Source organism: Lontra canadensis, unplaced genomic scaffold (assembly GCF_010015895.1).
Source record: "Lontra canadensis isolate GAN:19392208 unplaced genomic scaffold, GSC_riverotter_1.0 scaffold25, whole genome shotgun sequence".
Classification (NCBI taxonomy): domain Eukaryota; kingdom Metazoa; phylum Chordata; class Mammalia; order Carnivora; family Mustelidae; genus Lontra; species Lontra canadensis.
The window spans coordinates 16882864-16905501 of record NW_022631019.1 but is presented as its reverse complement, the minus strand read 5'-3'; the positions used below and the strand labels follow the sequence as shown (position 1 = coordinate 16905501).

Here is a 22638-nt window from a genome sequence, read left to right as displayed (position 1 = left end):
CCCCCCCCCTTTCCTTCCTACAGCAGCTCCCTTTTGGCTTCTCTCTCTCAATTTTAGATTCATGTGAACAGGTAACCCACTGGAGGGCCCCCAAACAGGAGGTCTGTACCTTCAGGAAGTTTCTATCAAGCGTTTTGTATTTTGATAAGTAGGACTTTGAACAGAGGGAATCTGAGGCTTTTTTTCAGAAGATACACCAGGGATGAGGTACATCACTTGGAATGGAGCTTGCTTTGGTTTGGGGACTTTTCTTTTTGATTGATTGATTTATTTTAGAGAGAGAATGCATATAGGGGTCAGAGGGGCAGAGGGAGAGGGGGAGCCCTAAACAGACTCCATGTTTTTAAAAAATATATATTTTATTTATTCATTTAGAAAGAGAGAGAGGGTGAGCACACAAACAGGGGGAGCAGCAGGCAGAGGGAGAAGCAGACTCCCCCCCTGAGCAGGGAGCCGGGAGCCCAATGTGGGACTCCATCCAAGGACCCCGGGATCATGACCTGAGCCGAAGGCAGACTCTTTACCAACTGAGCCACCCAGGCGCCCATGTCATCCCATTTCAAAGGTGAAGAAAGTGAGGCTCAGAGAAGTCTGGCAACCTGACCAGGAGCACAAGCTAGGAACGGATGGGGCAGGAATTCAAGTTCAGGGAGACAGACTACAGATATGCCCCACAGGAATTAGTCCGTTCCCAGGGAGTGAAACCAAAGCTAGCCCCGGCGGCCCGAAACTCAACCACAGAGAGCTGGCTCTTGGCCCCCTTGCTGGCTCCCTGCGTTCTCTCAGCCCCACCCTGCCACCCCCATTTCCCTTCCTGGCCCTGGGGCTCTGCTCCTTCCCCAAACCTGCTCGGCCACAATTCCTTCCAGGATCCCTCATCTGTAAAATGGGGATAATAACAGTGCCTGTCCCAGAAGGGTGTTGTGAGGGTCATTACCACCCCCATTTCAATAGTGTCTCGGAGACCTATGAAAGCAACTGAGTAGAAGCCTTGTCAGTAGTTGATGGTTGAGAGGTGGCATAGCGGCCTGCCCAGGGTTGCTCAGCTAGGAAGTGTGAAGTGGGACTTGAATCGCAGCCTCCTTGCCACTAAATAGAGCTTTATTTGTTGAGTCAGAATACACTTAGCATGGGAAGAGGGCATGAAGCTCTCTAACTGGGGGAGGGGAGGCAAGCAGGGAAGGCTTCCTGGAGGAGGTGATGTTTAAGCTGGACCTTGAAGAACCGTGAAAAATGTAGACTGGAATGAAGGGGGTCTGTATACTGGAGATAAGGCCGGAAATGTGACCACAGCTATTTCTTGAGGTTCTTCAGGAACCAGGCTGTGTGCTGACAGCTGTACCTGATCTCATGAGGTTTCGCCACCATCCTATGAGGTGGGTGTTAATAGGGTGAGAAAAGTGAGGCTCAGAGAGTTTATAAAACTTGCCTGGGGTCACACAGTTGGTAAAGTGACTGGGACTGGATTTAAACCCAGTGCTGTCTGCTACAAAGTCTGGGCTCTTGATCATTGTGCATTAGTGTTACGTCATCCTCGAGATCTGAGTATAAGAACCAGGTATGAAGCTGGGGACCAACTCTGGAGGGTTTTGAACGCCAGCCTCAGACCCACATAGAAATCACGCAGCACCAGGCAGGAACTGGCAGACTTGGAATTTAGCTTCTTGCAGCTAAGGTCACTTCTTGGAACCTAGGCATCTCTAAGCTGGAGAGACTGGGAATGTAAATGGATTATTGGCAATGAAGGTTTTGAATGAGGGAGGGAGGCTCTTGAGTGTGACAAAAGGATTGTTTAGGAGAAACATGGAGATGTTCAAATATTTACTGAATGTGGGGCTCTGGGAATGTCACTGAGAACAAGACATAGCTCTGCACTCTGGACCCCCAGTCCCCATCCAGGCCTGCAAGGGGCAGGCACAGCTTGGGAGGGTGGGGGAGAAAGCTTTTATTGGAACAAACAAGGGTTCAGAAGCTGGCCTGTTCAGATTGGACCGCCAGTTCTCAAGTCAGTGAATCTCTCTGTGATCCTAGACAAGTTACCTAGCCTTTCCGTCTCTCCAGTCTTTACCACGAAGACCATCGTGCCTCCTCCTGGGATTGTTGGATTCAATGAAATAAAACAACTAGCAGGGTGCTTGGCCTACTGGAGGCCCTCAGCAGATGTTAGTATCCTCCTATCATGAGGTATAAATATTAGGCTCCACCCATCGCCCCCCTGCCAGGAAAGAAAACAGGTTCCTGGCTTTCATTTTAGCGGGGCAGAAAAAGGCTTTATAAGCGTATATGCAAAATAACCAAAAGCCTTTGGCCTGGGTAATGTGCTGCTGGGTCCGGGCTCAGGACAGGACTTCGTGCCCAAATTCCCTCCTTCCCGCACTCCCCTCTCCCCGCCACAGGGAATCCAGGCCCTTTCCTCAGCAAGCTCTGGCTGCTTCTGCACGGTACCGAACCATGACCCCAGGCTGTTTCTCCCGCGGCTAGGAACGGCGGGCGCCCGGCAACAGGAGGTGTGGCGGCCCCTTTAAGCAGCGAAGCTCGTGTTGCAATCGCAGCCTTGGGAACCGGTCCTTTCCGGGGGGTGGAGCCTGTGCCAGTAGCGGCGGCCAACCAAAGCGCGGCATTTTCCGCGGGAGATCCGAATTTCGCGGCACGCAGTTTGGCGCTAAAAAAAAAAAAAAAAAAAAAAAAGAGAGAGAAGAAGGAGGAAAAAAAAGAGGCAGAGAAAGACTTGGGGACCAGAGAGCCAGGCGAGAGGGAGTCGGTGCAATCGGCCCCTCTTCCCCGTCTGAGCGCATCACCTCTCCTCCGAGCCCCCGGCGACCCCAGAGACCCCTACCAGGAGCCAGCCAGACCCCAAGCGCCGAGGCCTTTGGGGGCGCGGGGCCGTCCCGGGTCGCCATCGCCCTCGGGGTGGGACAGCCACTGGCCGTGCCGCCGCCGCCGCCGCCGCGGGGCGATCTCCAAGCGGGGATCTCCAAGCGCTGCTCAGCTCGGCCGCTGGCCAGGAGGGGAGGGTCCGGCCTTGCCCCGCAGGCGTCCATTGGCGGCTTTCCCCGGCCTCCGCGCCATGCCTCGGGCGGTGTGAGCCTCCGCGGGCTACGGAGCCCGCAGGTGCCTGCGGGCGCGCCTGGCCCGGTTGGGGAGGGGGCGTTGCGCTCGCCATGCTGCGAGGGCCCCGGGCCCTGGCTCCAGCCGCCGGGCCGCCCTCGAAGGGACTGCACGCGATGAGCCCTACCGAGCTGTGGCCGCCCGGCCTCAGCAGCCCCCAGCTCTGCCCGGCCACCACCACCTACTACACCTCGCTGTACCCGCAGACTGTGCCTCCCACTGCGGCGCCCGGCACCTGCCTCGACGCCACCCCCCACGGACCCGAGGGCCAAGCTGTGCGATGCGTGCCGGCTGGCCGGCTGCCGGTAATGCTGGGGACCTCCCCACCGCCGCCCACCGCTTCTCCCTCTGCTTTTGCGGGTGTGGGAAAGGAGGGAGGGACGCCTGGGACCCAGTTTGAACGAAGCAGGTCGAGTTGGGGAGGGAAAAGAGGGCTTTCAGCTTCCAGAACAACCCATTGCCCTCATATCTGAGTTGAAGGAGCCCTTCATTTTCGGACTTGGGATGAAATAACCATGCACTGGAGTGGAATGAGCACTGGACTGGGAGTGCGGAGACTCAACCCACTACCCCCAGTGCACCGTGTGGCCTTGAGGAAGTCCACGGAGCTGACATTGCCACGATTCCTTCATTCTTTCATTCATTGTTTGGTCCAGAAACTGGTACTGGGCATCTGCTATGGCACAGGTATAGGGCTTGGTCTAGGCATAGAATGGGGGACTTTAAGATGGGGGGCAGGGATGGGGTGTCTCTCAGGTCCAGTCTAGCTTGGACAGACTCTAAATTTCCTGTACAGCCGATTCTTTCCCAATTATCTGCCCTATGGCTCTCCCAGACCCAGTCTTCGCTCCCAGATAGCCAGTAGCAGGTGCAGACTGGGGGCAGCCCCCTGGGTTTCCTATTCAGATGGACTTTTCCTTCCTCAAGCCCCCAGGCGATTGCCAGGGAGGGCCTTAAATGTGGTGGCACCAGGTACAGGGTGTGTTTTGTGGGAGTGGAATTCCTGGAGCCCTTGAGAATGGAAACAACCATAGGGTAGAGGTGGGTGGGGTGGGAAAAGCCCTGGGGAACTGGGTGGTGGATGGGGAGCTTGGTTTCTGGTCCTGACTGCCACTAATTCAGTGTGGCCCTGGACAAGTCTTGACCCCAGTCTGGGCTTACATTTCCTTTTCTTGAAAATGCGTCTGTCCATGGCATAGTTGGGCTAACTCATCTCAGGTCATTTCCAGCTCCTGGTCCTGGGTTTTAGAAAGCGGCTCCAGGAAGGGGAGATGGGGGTGCTGTAGTTTGCTTCGTTGTGAGTGGTGTGGATAAGTTCAGGTACAGAGAGAAAAGACCAGCCCTCCCTGCCGTAGAGGCATCAGGTCAGACCTTTGTTGGTAGACAGGCACAGACCCCCAGCCTTCCCCGGATGCAGCAGGCACAAGTCCCTGCTAGGGGAATCATGCTTTGCCCATGCTCAAGGCTTTAAACTTTCCAGAGCCCCTTCCTGCACGAGGGAGCCAGGGGTGCTATCCTGTTTCACAGGTCAAACAGCCAAAGATAATTGAGACTGGGTATCTATCTTTATGTTCAGCATTTTACAACCTAAGACAGTTTTGTACCCTGGGAAGGAGGAGGCCTTAGCAGCTCCAGGGAGAAGCTGAGGCACAGAGTGAGGATATGATCTGTCCAAGGTCATGCAGGGAGGTGCATGACCAAGGCTGGTGATCATTGGTCTCTTCTCTGCAGCCTTGACTTTCTGCAGTACTGTCTGACCGAGGAGCTGGGTGCCCCGGGCGGGGGAAGGGGCTCAGTGGAGGGTGCAGTCTTCTCTGGCCAGCTGCTTTCAGGCGCCCAGGCGGGGTTTCAGTGGCTGCGTTTCAGTAACAGCTGTGGTTTTGAACTGCTTCCCTCCCAGAGGAGCCCGAGTGCATCTGTCTGTAGCTCCCTCCCAGAGGGGCTCAGTGATCACAGCAAGAATGGTTCTCTTTTACTGAACGCCTCTCGTGTGCCAGTCACTGCTTGGCACTCCTCACACTCGTTATCTTGGCCAAGATGCTTGGGATGAGGCATCTTACAGATGAGGAAACTGAGTAGAGACGTGAAGTCACTTGTCCAAGTCACAAGCCAAGCAGTGGGAGAGTCTCCTTGCATTAGACTGCCCTAAAAGCCTGTCAGGCCCAGAGCCCCCTCTCCCATCAGATGCCCTCTGACCCCCAGCCCCATGGGCAGGCCTGGCCCCCCCGCTTACTCATTTTACCAGGGCGGGACCTGGAGCAGCTCCAAACCCAACCCTGGGTGTGGCTGCTTGGGTTGTGGCCAGGCTGCAAAGGGCAGGGTGAGTAGGATCTATTGGGGAGCTGCTGTTTAAAGGGACCTCGGGGATGGCAACCAAGTTCAGTGGCAGAATAGAAGCCTGAACCCTGGTCTCCTCACTCGCTGTCTGGGGCTCTTTCCAGCACCCTCTGGGGAAGGCTTGGGATGTTCCTCTACGGAGTCCCTAGTCCAGCCAGGCACACTACGTGATTCTGTCTTATTCCTATGGGAATCTGTGAAGAGGGTGGGATTCTGCACGGTTCTTCTTCTTTTTGTCTGGCTTTTCCAAAGTCCCCCTGAGAAGCTTGAAAGCAAAAGAGCATGTTAAGGAACAATCCTCTGAGGCGGGTCAGATGTGGAAATGCAGGCTGCTGAGTGGTAGGGCTGGGATCTGGAACACTTGCTCCTACCCCCACTGCCTAAATTAGGACTTGGGGCTTGGAAAAAGCCTGGCTTCATTCCCTGAGTGACCTTGGGCAAGTCACTTCCCTTCCTTTGAGCCCCACCTTCGTCACCTTGCTGCCCAGAGTGGGCTTGCATCTGGGTATCTCTGGCCCCCTCATTTCTGGGCCTGCCTCTTTTTCCGAGGGGTTGGTGGGGAGCTTGAATCCTAACCAGGCCTTTAAGAAAAAGCCAAAGGGGCTGCCTCCTAAGAGGGTCCAGATTAGAGCAAATGTGCCTTTGTTCTTGGCACATTCCCTTCTCTTCAGCTTCCCTCTGCACTTCCCCCTTGCTGGCGGCCCTGGACCTTTAGTGATGGCGGCTTCCGTGTGTGAGCCAGGCGCTTTGCTGCACTGTCACTGTCACCGGGCCAGGGTGGAGCAGAGTATGCCCATTTTACAGGTGGGGCTCCAGAGGTCAACTGACTTGCTGAGCTCACCTGGCTAAGAAGGGGGGAAGCCTGGAGGGGAACCCAGAGGGATCTGACTCCAAGCCCTTTGCTCTGGCTCTTCTTAGCCCTCATCTTCCTGGGCTTGTCCTCTGCCACCTCTGTTCTGTAGGCTCAGGCACATCCATGGGCCGTGCCCCAAGGTGTCAGGGAGATGTCCTTAGGTGAGGCACATTTTGCTGCTTTGGGATGCTTGAAGTACAGGGTAAGGGGAAGGACTGTAAGGGAAGGGAGGGAACTGCTATGTGTATATAAAGTGATGGGGGCTGGTGGGCACAACCAGGCCTTGGCTCAAGTTCTAGCAAAATCTGGGGGAATGTGTGCAAAAGAGCTGAGACGACCTGGCATGTGGCTTTGGAGTCAGACAATCCTGGGTTCAAACTCTGGCTCTGCCCTTTGTCTGTGTGACCTTGGGTTCATGCCTTACTGCCTCTGAGTCTCCGTTTCTCTTCTGCCAAGAGAGATTGCCAGGACTGATGGTGCAGGACTGATGGGCACGTGATAGGCCCAGTGCAGATACTCCGTTCAAGGTCCTTCCTTCTCCCTGCTCTGCAGGTAGTGAGGCTCTTGCTCATGTTCCGTGAACTCAGCAGGGCCTGGCTCCTGTTGGGTGGGGGAGACTGGGCTGCCCCACTTCTGTCCCGGGTAAAACTCAGCTTGACTTCTCTTCCTCTCCCTGCTCTTGGCATTCCTTCTTGAGGGATGGGGGAAGGGTCCCTGGATGGACAACCTCGATCAGGATTGACAAAGACATTGGAGTTCACCAGGTCCCAGTTACTTCAGCTGTTAAATTGGGCTTGGTGGTGCTGGGGAGACTCGGTGAGGTGAAGAATGTTGGGGCTCGGCCCAGGGCATGTGGAAGTTCTCAGTGAATGGCTGGGCCTTTCTCTAGAGACAAGATAAGTCACATTCCCTAGAATCTAGGATCTCACCAGTTAAGAGGTTAGAAAAAGAATATGCGAGAGGGTCTTCAAGAGGAATGAGCAGGGACGTGTTTGGATCATGTCCAGGTCTGGATAGGGGTGGACGAGAGGAGCATCATATCCAGGCTCCTCAAACCAAGGAGCAGGTCTCCTGGAATCAGTCCGGGAGGACTGCCTGGAGGAGGCAGGAGCAGGGAGGGGAGCTGATAGCCGGAAGCGCTGTCACCACTCCCCACACCTGTCAGCCCAGCTGTGCTCAGCAGCAGTTAGAAGTGTCAGACCCGCCAAGCATGACCTCACTGTTAAAGGTTAAAATAGGCCTCTCTGTCCCAGCCAGCTTCAGGGTGTCTGGGTGATTAGGGGAGAGAGGGAGGAAGGAAATGGGCTCAGGGGCCCCCTGAAGGGTGTGTCAAAGAAGAGGCCAAGCCTGGATTTCAGGAAGGGAGTCTGCATTTTCTGAACACCTACTGTGTGCTGAGCCATAGGGTGAGCACTTGGCAGGGGTTATCTCCTTGGTTTCTCACAGTGGTCCCTCAAAGCAGGTGTTTTCTGCCTCATTTTACAGAGGAGGAAAGTGAGGCTCCTAGCTGTTGCGTACTTCCCCAAGTCTCTCTCTCTCTCTCTCACACACACACACACACACACACACATGCAGTGAGCCCACAAAGGAGCTGGGAGAGTCAGGTCCAGGCCTCTGACCTATGCCCCGGTGCCCCAGTACCCTAGCCCTGCCCCTGCCCAGCCCTAACAGGAGAGAGGCCCCTTCCGGGCCAGTGCAGCTTCTGGGCCTAACTGGGGCCTGGTGGCAGCGGGGTGAGGAGCAGATGTCTGTGGTTCCATTTCCCCAGCAGGTGTTTCCCAAGCTTGGCGGGAACAGGCAGGGGGAGCAGGGGGACCTCAGCTGTTTGTCCTTGAGATGCAGCAGAGGGATTCATTGTCTGCCCCTCTCAGCAAAGAAAGATTGGCAAATGGAGTCTATTCAGGAGGCCCCCGGGGCCCTTGAGCTGGAGCCCAAACATGGGGGTGGGGAATGTTTGCTCGGCTTCCCCATGTGGGCACCTCCCTGGGGTGTGGCACAGAGCCAGGAAGTCCCCTGGGCCTGGGCGGATGCCCAGCCCCACCCTGATAAGGGCCAGCTGTGGGGCTGTGATGGGCACCAGGGCAGGCTGGGCCAGCTGCTCGTGCACTTGGCGGGGTGGGAGGCACTCCCCAGCCCGATGTGGTTTAGGTCCTACCCACCTCTTCCTCCCTGCTTCAGCCTCTGGGCGCGGGGGTTGGGGATGGCAGATGTAGAAGTGACCTTGGGGCCCGTTATGACGGAACCCTGAGCCCTTGGCCAGACTGGCTTCGGAAGTCTTCGAGTACCTGCACCTCAGGCTGAGGCTCAGGACTCCTTTTCCCCCCAAAAGCTCTTCAAGAGTCACTGCTGTTTCCTCACCAAGTGCGGAGATGTTTCCCCGGGACTGGCGGTAAACTGAGGCACAGAAAGCAGCTGCCGGTGGCCTCCATGCTTTGGCCCCAACTCGGGGAAAGACTGAAAGAGGAATGATACTCAAACTCTGCCTCTCTCTCCTCTCTTCAAGGCCAAAAGGAAGCTGGACCTGGAGGGGATCGGGAGACCAGCGGTCCCTGAGTTCCGGACTCCGAAGGGGAAGTGCCTTAGAGTGGACGGTCTCCCCAGCCCCAGAAGTAAGCCGCACAGATGGGGCATCTAAGGGCAGGCTCAGGAGGGGGGTGGGAGGGGAGGGCAGGCAGGGGCAGAGGGCAGCAGCCCTACCCACATCAGCAGGAGTGGTATTTGTGGCACACTTCCCAGTTTACAAAGCAGCTTCCTCTGCCATCTCTCATGGGACCCTGCCAGTCGTCAGCACTGTCCCCCTTTCCCTGATGAGGTTGTCAGAGACTCAGAGCCTGAGTGATTTGCCCAAAGTCACACTGGCGGTGGCGGGGAGGGGTGTCAGGGCCCAAACCCAAGCGGGCACAGCCTCTCCCACACCACGCACCACTCTCGTGACCTCAATGTGGTGACGGGTGTTTCACTTGGGAGCTTACTCATTTTAAAAAAAAAAAGTTTGTATTTAGTTCAGTCTGACCTTTTCTAAAAGACTCCAGCTCCAAGAGGAGCAGGGCTAGTCGGGGTCTTTATCCCACAGGCAGAGAGCTGAGTGAGTGATTCCAAGGGAAGCCTGGATTAGTCTAAACCGTGAAGATCCTGGGGCTGCCTGAGGTGGGGGGGTGTCTTTCGAAAGCTAAGCTGCAGGAAATTTCTACTTCTGCCTCTTGATATGTTCAGTCAACATCCTGGTTCCAGCCGGAGTTTTAGAAACTTAGGTTAGGGAGGAACATTGATTTGGGGGGTCGGAGACCTCATGAAGAAGGTATGTCACTGGGTGGGAAGCATGAGGGTCGGGGATCTGGGCAGGACTCTGGTCCCCCCTGCCGTGAGCCTTAGCTGTCTCTTCTGTAAAACAAAGCCCAGCTGGGTCAGGGAGGGCAGGAAAGCTGGCCCTCCTGTGTGGGTAGAGGCTGCCTGCAACATTTTATAGAGAGACACTAGAAGCACTGATCATTCAGTAGGTGTCTGCCAGGGACCCCAAACATGACCAAAACCTCCTGTGTGCCGAATGCCTGCCATCCGTATGTGACGGGGTTCAAAAGTCCCCTTCCGGAGGAATCTGACGCTCTCCAAAGCTCAGTTTCCAGAACTCTTCCGCGGCTAGCTTGCTGAAGGACTTTGCAAGTCACTTGATTGCCAAAGTCCTCTTGTGGTTTAAGATACTGTCGCTGGGATGTGGTCTTGTGACATCAACCCCATTAAGAAAGTCTCTTTTTTTTCACGAACCTGCCCCACTTGGTATTATAGGACTGATTCCTTTCAGATAATCATTAGGCTATACGTGGAAAGAAAAAGCAAGTCGAAAAATGTGCCCGAGTCCCAGCCCATCATTCTCTTTCTCTCATTACCCTAATTCCAGATTGCTGGCAAAGCTGGCAGGAGAGGGGAATGGTTAAGAAGACAGACTCTGCAGCCAGGCTGCCTGGATTTAAATCCCAGCTTTGGCACTTTCTAGCTGAGTGAGCTGAGCGAGTCACTTTCCCTGTCTGTTCCTCAGTAGTCTCATCCATGAAATGGGGATGGTTGTACAGCAGCCTCTTAGGGGGTCGCAAGGATTGAACTTGTTGTATATGGAAAGTGCTTAGAACCGTGATCCTACACATAGTGCTTGTCGTCGTTGGTGGTGGGGGTGTTGATACGGCTCCCTTAAGCTATGGTGGGAAGGTGCTCTGAACCAGGAGTTAGAAGAGGCTTGGTCTCTAGTCCTGTCCCTGCCCCTGACTGTGAGACCTTGAGCAAGTCACATTCCCTCTCCAGGTCTCAGGTTCCCTGCCTGGACAGGAGTGGTGAACAACCACGAGGTTTACAGAGCCTTGCGGTGCTCTGTAAACTGGAGAGTGGTTGTTCCTGTGTTCATGGGAAGGGCGGTACCTGTTAGGTCCCCATCTGTGGACGAGGCTGCCCAGGTGGCTCTCCCTGAGCGGTGACTGGGCCCCTTTGCCCCCTCAGCCCCCAAGTCCCCTGGAGAGAAGACTCGTTATGACACGTCGCTGGGGCTGCTCACCAAGAAGTTCATTTACCTCCTGAGCGAATCCAAGGATGGGGTCCTAGACCTGAACTGGGCTGCCGAGGTGCTGGACGTGCAGAAACGGCGCATCTATGACATCACCAACGTGCTGGAGGGCATCCAGCTCATCCGTAAGAAGGCCAAGAACAACATCCAGTGGGTGTGAGTGCCTGGGCTGGGGCTGATGGTGCCCGTGGGTGCACGTGCCATGGGTGAAGGTGGGGGAGGGGCACGGTATCCAGCAGGTGCGGGGGCTGCTGGCGCCGAGAGCAACATCCCATAGGCTTACATGCTGGGAGCTGAGCCAAGGTATTGAAGAGTGATTTCTAGAACATGTAAAGACTTAGAGGACCCAGATTTCCTTGAGTTGGGGACCCCAAGATTCCCCTCTTCTAGCTTAAAAAAGTCCCCTGGACCTGGGCTGTTGCAACTGACCCTTTTTCCAGCTCAGATCTGAGTCCTCGGGGCTCCTTTCCTCCTACGAAGACCAGAGCAGACCTGCAGGGAACCCAGGGAAGGCATTTGGGGGAAGCTGGGGTGTAAGATGGACCGTGTCAAGAGCTCTTCAAAAGCAGGGTCAGGCTTGACTTGTCTCTTTTCCCTAGCCCAGCCCCCGAACTTCAGGTTCCATTCCCAGTGGCTCCCTGCCGGCTAGGCAGGACCACTGATTTGCACAGCCCAGGGAGCCCCACTGTAGACCACACTGATGGCCCCGTTCTGGGGTTTTGCACAGTCTGGGCGGGTCCACGCGGCAGCCCTAGGGTTGGGGGCCCTGGATGTGGACTGAGACTGACACTGGGGAACGGCTCTCTTCCCAGAGGCAGGGGAATATTTGAAGACCCCACCCGGCCGGGGAAGCAGCAGCAGCTGGGGCAGGAGCTGAAGGAGCTGATGAGCGCGGAGCAGGCCTTGGACCAGCTCATCCAGAGCTGCTCTCTGAGCTTCAAGCACCTGACGGAGGACAAGGCCAACAAGAGATATCCTGTCTGGCTGGGAGGGCGGGTAGCAGTCAGGGAGCGGGGCCCTGCTGCATGCTCGATCCATCCTGAGTTCGTGCAGAATCTCCCTCAGGGTCTGTCATGTCTGTTTCTTTTCTTTTCTCCCCCCCCCTTTTGTTTTTAGAGATTTTATTTATTTATTTGACAGACAGAGATCACAAGTAGGCAGAGAGGCAGGCAGAGAGAGGGAAGCAGACTCCCCGCTGAGCAGAGAGCCCGATGCGGGGCTCTATCCCAGCACCCTGAGATTGTGACCTGAGTCAAAGTCAGAGGCTTAACCCACTGAGCCACCCAAGCACCCCTCATAGACAGTTTTTAATGTTGCTACAAATCCTTCCTATTTGCTTGATCCACATGGAATTGTTGCTATTGGACCATTTTTTACAAAAGTACCAACCTCATGTGATTTAACCTAGTATTTAGAATGATTTGAGACTGTCTTGCTCAGACTATGTTCTGGTTTGTTGAGAAGGCCTAGAATCAACTTTTAGATTTTTGTTTATTTTTTTTTTTAATTTCTTTATTTGAGAGAGAGAGAGAGCGAGCACAAGCAGGTGAAGCAGCAGGCAGAGGGAGAGGGAGAAGCAGGTTCCCCACTGAGCAGAGAGCCTCACATGGGGCTTGTTCCAAACCGAAGGCAGCTGCTTAACCAACTGAACCATCTAGGCGCCCCTAGAATCAACATTTAGATCGATTTGAGATTTCTGCTTTTATTTTTTTTAAAGATTTTATTTATCCACCTGACAGACAGAGATCACAAGTAGGCAGAGAAGCAGGCGGAGAGAGAGGAGGAAGCAGGCTCCCTGCTAAGCAGAGAGCCCGATATGGGGCTCGATCCCAGGACCCTGGTCATGGGATCATGACCTGAGCCGAAGGCAGAGGCTTTAACCCACTGAGCCACCCAGGCGCCCCGAGATTTCTGCTTTTATAAAACAGGATTGTGATGAATATCTTTGTATAGAGAATATTTTCCTTTATTTTTTACTTATTTCATTAGATTCCTAGGATTAAAATTATAAAGATGGACTTTGCTTAGGTTTTTCTTTTCCTTTTTTTTTTTAAGATTTTATTTATTTATTTGACAGACAGAGATCACAAGTAGGCAGAGAGGCAGGCAGAGAGAGAGATAGGAAGAAGCAGGCTCCCTGCTGAGCAGAGAGGCCGATGCAGGACTCCATCCCAGGACACAGAGATCATGACCTGAGCCGAAGGCAGAGGCTTAACCCACTGAGCCACCCAGGCGCCCCTGCTTAGGTTTTTCATCCATTTTTCCCAAATGGCTCCACCATCTCATTGGTTTTAGGATCTCACCTTGTATTTTCAGAAGGATGCTAGGCATTGGAGAAATGTACAAAAGTAAGACAGGTCTTACTACCTGCTCAAAGATAAGGATCTAGTCTGAGAGATGAAGTCTTTTTTTTTTTTTAATTTACTTATCTGAGAGAGAAAGAGAGAGCACAAGAAGGGAAAAGGGATAAGCAGACTCCCTGCTGAGCGGGGAGCCTGGTATGGGGCTCGATCCCAGGACCTCAAGATCATGACGCGAGCTGCAGTCAGATGCTCAACTGACTGAGCCACCCAGGCTCCCAAGATAGTCTAGAAAATGGACAAGAGGCAACATTTTAAAAAATTAATTAAAAAAGTGATTTGTACTCCCATTTGTTTTCTAAAGGGATCCACGGTAGCTTACGATGCTAAAAGGATGGGTAGTCGTTTTTGGTTATTTGTAAGCTGTGGAAGGAGTGAGAAAGACATGTTCAGAGGCTTTGTCTGGCAGGCTAGAGGTTTGAATTTTGACCGGTTACTTCTCTTGACTCTCATGCCCCTACACTGGCCTACGTGACTTACCAGGACATCCGTGCTGTTGGCAACTTTAAGGAGCAGACGGTGATCGCTGTCAAGGCCCCTCCGCAGACAAGACTCGAGGTGCCCGACAGGAGCGAGGTGAGAGGAGGAGCATTTGGTGGAAAGAAGGTTAAGGAGGGTCCCAGGCTGTGCTGTAGACTCTGTGCCTGGCCCTGCCTAGCCCCAAGCTTCTCGGAACCATTCTGGTGCCCGTAGCAAGATTGGTGGTCTCTGAGCTGGGGCAGCGATGGCAGGAGCTGGAAAGGACAACAGACGTCAGCTACTGATCTAAAAAAATCTCCGCTCTTGGCACCTTTCTGCACCCACCAGCCCCTGCACTCCTGGGCCTACACGCCATGGTACTGGTGGCTCACCATGATCCCTTCTCGGCTAGGTTAAAGACCCAAATTCTTACTGCTTCCCTAGGAGGCCCTCCCGGCTCTGATCTCACCAGTGTCTTCTCTCATTATGTCCCATTGTGCCTTGCTTTAGCCCCTATGACTTCTCTGCTGTGTTGCCACCACACTAAGCTCGTCCCCATTATAACACATTCTGCTGCTGCTCCCTCCAGCTGAAATGCTCCTCCCTTGGACTGCCTGGTTTACTGCTATTCGTCCTACAGGTCTCAACTCAAACCTCACTTCCTCAAGGAAGCCTTCCCAGATTACCACCAACCCACCCCTCCCAGATTTCATAAGTACCTGTGCTTTTCTATTGCACTTACCCTCTGTTTGCTGGAAGATACGGGTGACTATGTGATGATACTGTGCTTCGCCTATTAGAGGGTTAGCTCTACAAAGACATGCTGCACGCCTGTGATACCCCTGGCCCAGAGCTGGACATGTCCTACGTGCTTGAGAAGTAATTCGTTTAATGGAAGGATGTTAAGATAAATAGGACCTCACCCCTGCCTTGAAGGAGCTCAGGACCTAATGGGAAAAAGACCCAAGGAAGCAGTCATGTTGCCATTTATAGATTGAAGGTGCTTCGAGGGCCCAGAGAAAGGACAGATAAAGGAAGAGCCCATAGATGGTTACAGGTATTGGGTCCTAAAGAAAGACCAGGACTTTTGTCAGGGGGAACAGGAGTAGAGAGAGGGCCCTGCAGGTGCACTGGGGAGGAGACCTGGGTGCATGTTGGAATGGCAGGTGTGGTGGGAGGGAAGAAGCAGGGGAGGGAAGGCCAAGTATGAGGACTCCTGGTTATAAGCAACAGAAAGCCAAGTCCAAATGGCTTAAGTCAGGAGTGGGGGGTGGAGGGGACTGCAGGGAACCAAGCGAGAGGTCCAGAGGGAAGATTTGGAAACTGCAGGCAAGGCTAAATGCTTCACCCTGTGCTCTCCATCTTTCTCTGCCATTCTCTGTGCTGTTTCCATTCCTAGGTGGGCTTCCCTCTTCCGGTGGCAAAGGTAGCTTTCATGATCCCAGCCCCGCAACCCCAGGGGGAAGGGAGCTTCCATTTCCAAGTCCAGCATGAGTCCTGGGTCTGATGCTCGGGACCTGAGCTGAGTCGTGTGCTTCCCTGAACTAGTCACCGTCACTGTGACCTTCCCGGCCTGCTCCCCAAGCTCACCCACTGGAGCTGGGAAAGGTGTTGTTCCCCCAAACTACATGACTTGAGAGTGGCAGAGGAGTGGTTTCCCAAGGGAAAATCGAGATGTTCTCCCTCACAGAAGGGAGCCTGGGGGCCAGACAGGCAGAAGGAGCAGATGTCCCCCTCGGGTCAGATGGGGCAAGCGTGGGGACCCAGGTCAGGAGTGTGGCTTGCTCACATGGGTAGTGGGAGGCCTGGGTGTCCATCCATTCGGCTGAACCCATGAGTCAATGCCCAGCCGCCCAGAGTCATGACCTGGCTTCTCTTCTTCCTCTAGGAGAACCTGCAGATATACCTGAAGAGCACCCAGGGGCCCATTGAAGTCTACCTGTGCCCAGAGGAGGTGCAGGAGCCCGACAGTCCTGCCAAGGAGCCCCTCCCGCTAACCTCCACCCTTGGCCCCAGCCCTGACTCCACCCAGCCTGGCAGCAGCACGGACCCTGGGATGACAGAACCCATGGCATCCCCAGGTAGGACCCTCTGTCCAGAGGAGCAGCAGGTGGGGGAACACCCAGCTTTTGAGTTTCCTCCTCCACGGCAACATTTGTTGGGCAAGGGGAAGCTCGCACTTTACACTTTATAAAGCCTGTGTGTGTGTGTGTCTGTGTGTGTGTTCTTGTCTCAGTCGGAAGGCTGATGCTGCTATGGGCTGATGCTGTTCTGGGTCCTGGGTTTGAATCCCTGCACTTCTAACTACCAGCTGTGTGACCTTGGACAAATCACTTAACCTCTCTTTGCCTTAGACTCATCTCTAAGTTGGGCACAGTAACAGTATCTACTTCGTAGGTTGTGAGGACTGAATGAGTTCATATAGGGAAAGCCCTTGGGATGGTGCCTGGCAGTAACTGTTGGCTATTCTTGTCATTGTTAACCTGCCAGTACTGCTAGAACACAATTCCATGAGGACTCCAACCAGCAAAGCCTCTGGCATTCAGGAAGCCCGCAGTAAATGGGAGCTACAGATTTTTGGAGGAAGGCTCAACTACGATTTTTTAAGTCACAGCTATGTACTGGGTACATCTATGTTATCACATTGCTTTTCATAGCAGTTCTTGAGGTAGGCATTATTGTTCCCAGTTTAGAGATGAGTAAATTGAGGCAGAGAGGTGATGTGACTCGCCCAAGGTCTCCTTGGGCAACAGAACTGTGTCTTGACCCTCTGTCTCTACACACCTAGCCCAGTCCTCTCTCCGTGAGGCTCGAAACAGATCAAGGAAGGGGTTCCTGACCGGAGCAGTTCCCCCTTGCTGGGAGGTGGACCGTACAGCTAAAGCTGGCTCTACCTGGCAACAAGTAGCATGAGGCAGTCATCAAGGAGCAGAGAGGTGGGAGAGGTCTCGGGGAAGGAGTCCAGAAGGAGTGGAAATGGGAGCCTGGGAAGGCCCTTCCCCCAGGATGGTTTTTCCTTTTACTGGGATCACACAGCAGGTCAGCCTGACACATCCTTTGAGGCTATGGAGGCCAGTGTTCAACTTTCTGTTTTTTTAGCTCCAGAATTCTCTTAAGTAGAACTCTGGTGTTTAAAAAAACCAGAGCTCGAACTGGTGTGACGGAAGAGGCTTGGTGGGGCGTCCACAGAACACGGGCTGGATTCCATTTCTTTAACTCAAGGGTCCACAAACTATTGCCTGCAGGCCAAATCTGGCCTGTTTTTAAGTGGCCTATGAACTAAGAATGGTTTTCATGTATTTAAAGAGTTGGGGGCAAGAAGAAAGTGACTGTGTAACAGAGACTGTAAGTATCCTGCAAATCCTAAAATACCATCTGGCCCTTTACAGAAGTTTGCTGAGCCCTGATCTAACTCAGCCCTTCATTTTACACATGAATAAGCAGAAGTTCAGAGAGGGTAAGTGACTTCTCTGAGGTCACACAGCAAATTGGAGGCAGAGTTTGGACAAAAGCCCAGACCCTCAGCTCTTCTCTGGTGATCTCTTCTCTGTCACACTTCTCCTTGCACCAGTCATCTGTCCCTCTGGTACCTCCCAGTGCCTATCTCCCATGCCAGACATATGCCACACCCTGTTTTCTCTCCTGCTTCGCTCTGCCTTCTTACTCCACTGTCAACATGTGCACAGCTCTCCCAGTTAGAGCCACTTTGACTTCAGATGTCCTCTGAGACCTGGGGCAGAGTGGAGGTGGGGGGAGGCCTCCAGCATAAGTAAGGGTGAGGTTTTTACCTCAGTTTTACTGATCAGTTGTGCTCCTGGAAGGAGTAGAGGCTGACAGAGTGCTTGGCGGTGGGGCAGCCTAGGAGCCAGCTCTGTGCCATGGGTGCCCCTCTCCACCCTTGTCATGTGGCCTCTTAGTGACATCCTTGGCAAAGGGAACAGAAGGACAGTTCCTGGAAGGGGTACACACATACACACAAACTCTCTCTCTCTCTCTCTCTCACACACACACACACACTCTTACACACTTTCTCACACACGCTCTCATACTCTCTCTCACACACACACACACACTCACACTGGCTCTCACACACTCTCTCACACATTCTTTCTCTCTCTCACATGCAGACACATACACACACTCCACGTTCTTGTCTGAAGCAGAGCCATTTTGAGATCTGAGCGCCAGGGGCCACATGCAGTCTGGGGACCCAGGTTCTGGCATCACCAGAGGGAATCACTTCCGCTTTGGGGCCTCAGTTTCTCTCATCTGTCATGGAGGGGCTTTGGGTATGGGTTGTCTCTACCATCTTTCCAGGCTCTCACATTCTGAGGTAAACGTGTATGTTGCTACCGTGCAGGAGTCAATGCTGGGAGCCTGGGGCTTGAGTTTGCACGTCACCTGCTGTGACTTGGTGACTAGGCGGGACACTTCAGCCCCTCAGAACCTCTGTTCGCACGTCTGTAAAATTGGGACACGTAAAACTCTCTCACGATTTCTGGGTGGGTTACAGGCAGTGAGACAGCGTGAATGTGATTTTTTAAAAAGCTTCTGCGAACTGGGCACCTGCTCTCTGTGGTCTGGAGATAGAGCGTGAGTCTGAGCCATCAGAGTGGGCACAGATATGAGAGAGCAGCTCCCTCCTGGGTGATAAGCAGCGCCAGAGAGCAAGGTCCGGCCCACAGGGACTTCCACACGCGGGTTATCTCCTTGCTGTTCAGCACGTCGGGGAGGTAGTGTCTTCTTTCCCCTCCTGGGAAAACTGAGGTTCTGGTCCTACAGCTGGCGAGGCGTGGGCTTGGGGTCCGAACCTGGACCCCCCCGCCCACTCCCAAGCCCAGCCTTTCACTAGAACTGCAGGCCTCAGCAACCCACTAAAGAAACATGCCGGTTTTTTCATTCACATACATTTAATTGGCTCCTTTGAGCCTCAGTTTCCTCATCTGTATATAGGGATCCCAGGATTACCTCCTGTGGGGCCCTTTGAGGAGGTGAAACACCCCTGTCCTTGAGAGCAGGGCCGGCCATGGTAAGCCCTTGGTAAACCAGAGCTCTTCTTAGTTTTATTTATTTATTTATTCATTTATTTATTTGAGAGAGAGCATAAGAGGGGAGAAGGTCAGAGGGGGAAGCAGACTTCCTGCAGAGCAGGGAGCCTGATGTGGGACTCGATCCTGGGACTCGGATCATGACCTGAGCCGAAGGCAGATGCTTAACTGACTGAGCCCCCCAGGCGTCCCCAGAGCTCTTCTTATTGATGAGGGTTTTCTCCCTGCACCTATCCCTGAGTCCTCTCAGTAACCCTGCAAGGCAGGGAATGCGTGTCCCCCTTTTAGAGGTGAGGAAGCAGAGGCTCATCCACATTGAGTCACTTGCCCACAGATACACGGGAGTAAGAGGCTGATCAGGCAGGCGGACACGCCAGCACGGCTCTGTTTTCCAAGGAATGCTTGGTTGGGGTTTAAGGCATGACTCAAACGGTGAGATTCTGGGCGTTAGGATATATTTGGGGGGATTCCCAGCACCCTATTCCTTGTCCCTGTGTAGGAAGTCGCCCTGTGACATCTAAGGAGAAATGCTTTTGGTGTGCTCGCAGCGGCCGAGCCAGTGTAGCTGGAGAGGCTGTGCGGGAGTGGAAGGAGGCGGGACAGAGGGGACAGAAAGGCCGGCAGGTGCTACATCCTTCGGGGTGTTCTCAGTGCTGGTCAAACTCGGATTGCCTTCCAAGCCATTTTTAAGCCAGAGCACAAGGGTCAAGGCAAGGTGACTGGGAAGAAGTGTTTCAGTGGGAGACGACGGGCTAGACCAGGGTCACAGCACTGGAACTGAATGGACTGGGTGCTGGGGAAATGGCAGGATTTTTTTTGTTTTTTTTTTTTAAGATTTTATTTATTTGCTTGACAGAGAGAGTGAGAGAGAGCACAAGAAGGGGAGGAACAGAGGCAGAGGGAGAAGCAGGTTCCATGCTGAGCAGAGAGCCTGATGCGGGGCTCGATCCCAGGACCCTGGGATCATGACCCAAGCCAAAGGCAGAGGCTTAACCCCACTGAGCCACCCAGGCGCCCCGCTTTTTTTCTTTTTTAAAAGATTTTTATTATTTAGTAATCTTTACACCCAAAATGGGACTCACACTCACAACCCTGAGATCAAGAGTTGTGTGCTCTTCCAATGGAGCCAGGCAGGTGCCCCAAGCGGGTAGGAGTTGGAGACCAAGAGATCCCACCTCTTTCGAGAGGTGGGAGAACAGGGGCAGTGGCTGGAGCTGTGCCGGGAGAGGGAGCGTGTCCCCTGCCATTGGGTGTGAGGCAGGTTTGGAGAGAAGAGGATGCCCAGTCATCCAGGGAAGGGGTGGGGGAGGGCCGTTCCTGGGCTCTGAGGTTTGACAGAGGCTTTTGGGCACCAGGTCTAAGTGTGACCTCTGTCTGCTTGTCTCCAACACCAGCGCTGACTCCCCAGCAAGTCCCGCAGCCGCCAGCGCCCCCACCCCTGCCGCTTGTCCCCCTGGAGGCCACCGACAGCCTGCTGGAGCTGCCACACCCACTTCTGCAGCAGACGGAGGACCAGTTCCTGTCCCCGAGCCTGCCGTGCAGCTCTCCCCTGATCAGCTTCTCCCCGCCCTTGGACCAGGATGACTACCTGTGGGGCCTGGACGGGGGTGAGGGTATCAGTGACCTCTTCGACTCCTACGACCTTGGGGACCTGCTGATTAATTGAGTGGCCTTGCCTGTCCCAGCAACCTGCCCTTGGCTCTACCTCCGCACAGACGGACAGGCCCTCTGCCCGCGCAGGGACGTGGGACACAAGGTGCTGCCCTAGGGATGGGGGGGGACCTCTTCTCTTTCTCACCACCCCCCATCCAGGCAGCTGAAGCTATCTCGGAGAGGGGGTTTGGGTGAGGAGTGTATTAGGGGTTGGGTCCTTTCTTTCCTCATGGAAGCTGGGCCCAGGAAGACCCATCCGGCTTCTGACCTCTGACCTCTCACATGAAGGGCTACAGGTGAGGCAACCAGGTCCAGGGAAAGGCCCTCCCCTCGCCTTTTGCAGAGGGTGAATTAGGACGCTGAATTTATCAAGAAGCACTTAATGCCTTTGTATTTATTTCAGGTTGAATTTTGTTTGTTTGTCTTCCTTGAGTTTTTAGCAGGGAGATTGTTCTAGTTTCTAGTAAGACTTCTCAGACAGGCCCAGTGCTGTCCATGGTCCGAGGGCAGCCCAGGGCTTCCTGGGCCCCAGGCCAGTCCCTGATTTCCCTGTAGCTGTAGGCCGGGTCTCTGGGGGCTGTCCAGTCTGCTAGAATGCTACTTGCACTTCGGCCTCGTAATTCTAGTAAGTGGTGGCCACAGGCCCTTTGGCTCCTCCTGCCCATCCTCTCCCGCTGAGGCACCAGCCTTGGGTTCCTGGCCTCCTCTGAACCAGGGATGGTTGCAGGGAGCCCTTCCAGGGAGGCGGCATCAAGGCTCCAGGTGTGGAGACCCACTTCTGTGGAATTCCCTACCTCTCCATCCCCTTAGAACAGGAAAAACCACCTTCTAGGGAGTCAGCACTGAAAGGCCCCCCTCCCCAGGGAAACACGGACAGGAATGTGGAAGCAGCTAGAGGGCTTCTGAGGCCCTTTCCTCCATTTGTGCCTCTGCTTGGGACAGAGGCTGTCTTATCCTGAGTACCTGGGAGGGAGTGGCAGCCCCGTATAGAGAAAGGTGGGGTTAAAGCAAGAAACTGCCAGAAAGCAGCCCCTTTGGAAGCTGCTGTTATCATCCTCCCCTTCCCTGGAAGGATTTGTTTACTGATGGGAGTAATTCTTTAAGGATCTCCTCTTCTCTGCAGCTCTCACACAGACTCCCCTGCACCCCAGGACAGAGGTGGCCAGGGCTTGGTGGCATTTTAGCTCGTTTTGTCACGGGAATGCCGAAGGGCTGGCAGGAGTCTTCATTGCAGATCAGACCTTTGCCCTGATGGGGAGACGGGCTTATGTTACCTCTTCAGGCTTAGGGTCCTGAGAAGGATTCTTGCCCTGGCCTGCCCCCTGCCCCCAGAGGCTTGACCATCCCACAGTGTCTCTGCAGCCCACTTGGGTGTGAGGGATGAGGTCAGCTCTCTTCCCCACCCAACGTGGGGCGGGGCTGCCCTGGGCTGAACCAAGGCTGTGCCCTCTGGAGAGAGGCAGCCAGGGGTGGTGGTCTTAGAGGCCCACCACCTACCCTCAGGGAGCTAGGTTTCCTCAGGGGCTTGGCTGGGCAGCACTTTTTTTTTTTTTTTAAGTTTGTAGCATTAAGTTGGTTTTAAATATGAAGTTGGCCTCATGGGATGGCTCCTGAGTTACCCAGAAGCTGGCATCTGAAGCTGGGGATGTGGGCTTCTTTGGGGGTGGGTCTGGTGTGAGTTAATGCTTGCATGGGGACAGCGTGCCTTGTCATTTTCACAACTTCCCGGGCCCCTGACTGTGCCCTCTCAGGAACAGATGTCCCGGTCTGGAAACGGGGTTTATTTTGTAGGCTTTACAGACATGCTGTTGGTGTCCCCTCTCCAGATACTCACAGAGGTGTCATCAGAAGCCTGCTTGGAAGCCCACTATGTCCAGGGTCAAGGGACTACCTCAGTCCTTGGGCAGGGGACAGGAGTGTTGCTTGGAATCCTATTGGGGGCCTGTGGGGCCTAGGTGGCTTCGCTGTTCTGAGGTATCTGGGCTGCTGTTTAGCTATGTCCCATCTCTGAAGACAGAGACGTTTGACTTCCATGCCTTTGGCTCTGTCTAGAATCTTCTCCTAGAATTAAATCAGAGAAAAGAGAGACGAGGCCTATAGGACTCACCAGGAACAGGTTTACTAGTAAAGTCTGGCCAGAATTTAAGCTCATTCTCTAAATGCTGGGCCATAGTGCTGGACAGAGGGGCTGCCCCTTGGGCCCATGGTCTATCCTGAGTAGCTGTCCCTGTCCTGTGCTATCCCCTCCACACCCTGCCTGGCCCCTGGGGC

General features: G+C 54.1%; 1 protein-coding gene across 3 annotated transcripts; it reads left to right on the top strand.

Annotated features, from left to right (window-relative positions):
* Positions 1 to 2500: 2500 nt before the first annotated feature.
* Positions 2501 to 20506, top strand: E2F2 (E2F transcription factor 2). 3 transcript variants are annotated; one of them, XM_032863722.1, is made up of 7 exons: positions 2501 to 3413; positions 8802 to 8907; positions 10784 to 11003; positions 11660 to 11818; positions 13669 to 13783; positions 15555 to 15747; positions 20109 to 20506. In XM_032863722.1, exons 1-7 carry the CDS (start codon positions 3162 to 3164, stop codon positions 20378 to 20380), a joined length of 1317 nt encoding a protein of 438 aa, XP_032719613.1. In that variant the 5' UTR covers positions 2501 to 3161; the 3' UTR covers positions 20381 to 20506. The 3 variants fall into 3 exon arrangements, with proteins under 3 accessions (XP_032719613.1, XP_032719612.1, XP_032719614.1); XM_032863721.1 differs by having other exon boundaries at positions 20103 to 20506; XM_032863723.1 differs by lacking the exon at positions 2501 to 3413 and adding an exon at positions 3756 to 3795 and having other exon boundaries at positions 20103 to 20506.
* Positions 20507 to 22638: the final 2132 nt, after the last annotated feature.

What these genes read in the sequence shown, in the direction of transcription:
- E2F2 (XM_032863721.1), top strand. Translation starts at nt 3,162, where the DNA reads ATGCTGCGAGGGCCCCGGGCCCTGGCTCCAGCCGCCGGGCCGCCCTCG. An exon ending in CGGTCTCCCCAGCCCCAGAA is followed by an intron (nt 8,908 to 10,783) that starts GTAAGCCGCACA and finishes TTGCCCCCTCAG; the next exon opens with CCCCCAAGTCCCCTGGAGAG. An exon ending in AAGAACAACATCCAGTGGGT is followed by an intron (nt 11,004 to 11,659) that starts GTGAGTGCCTGG and finishes CTCTCTTCCCAG; the next exon opens with AGGCAGGGGAATATTTGAAG.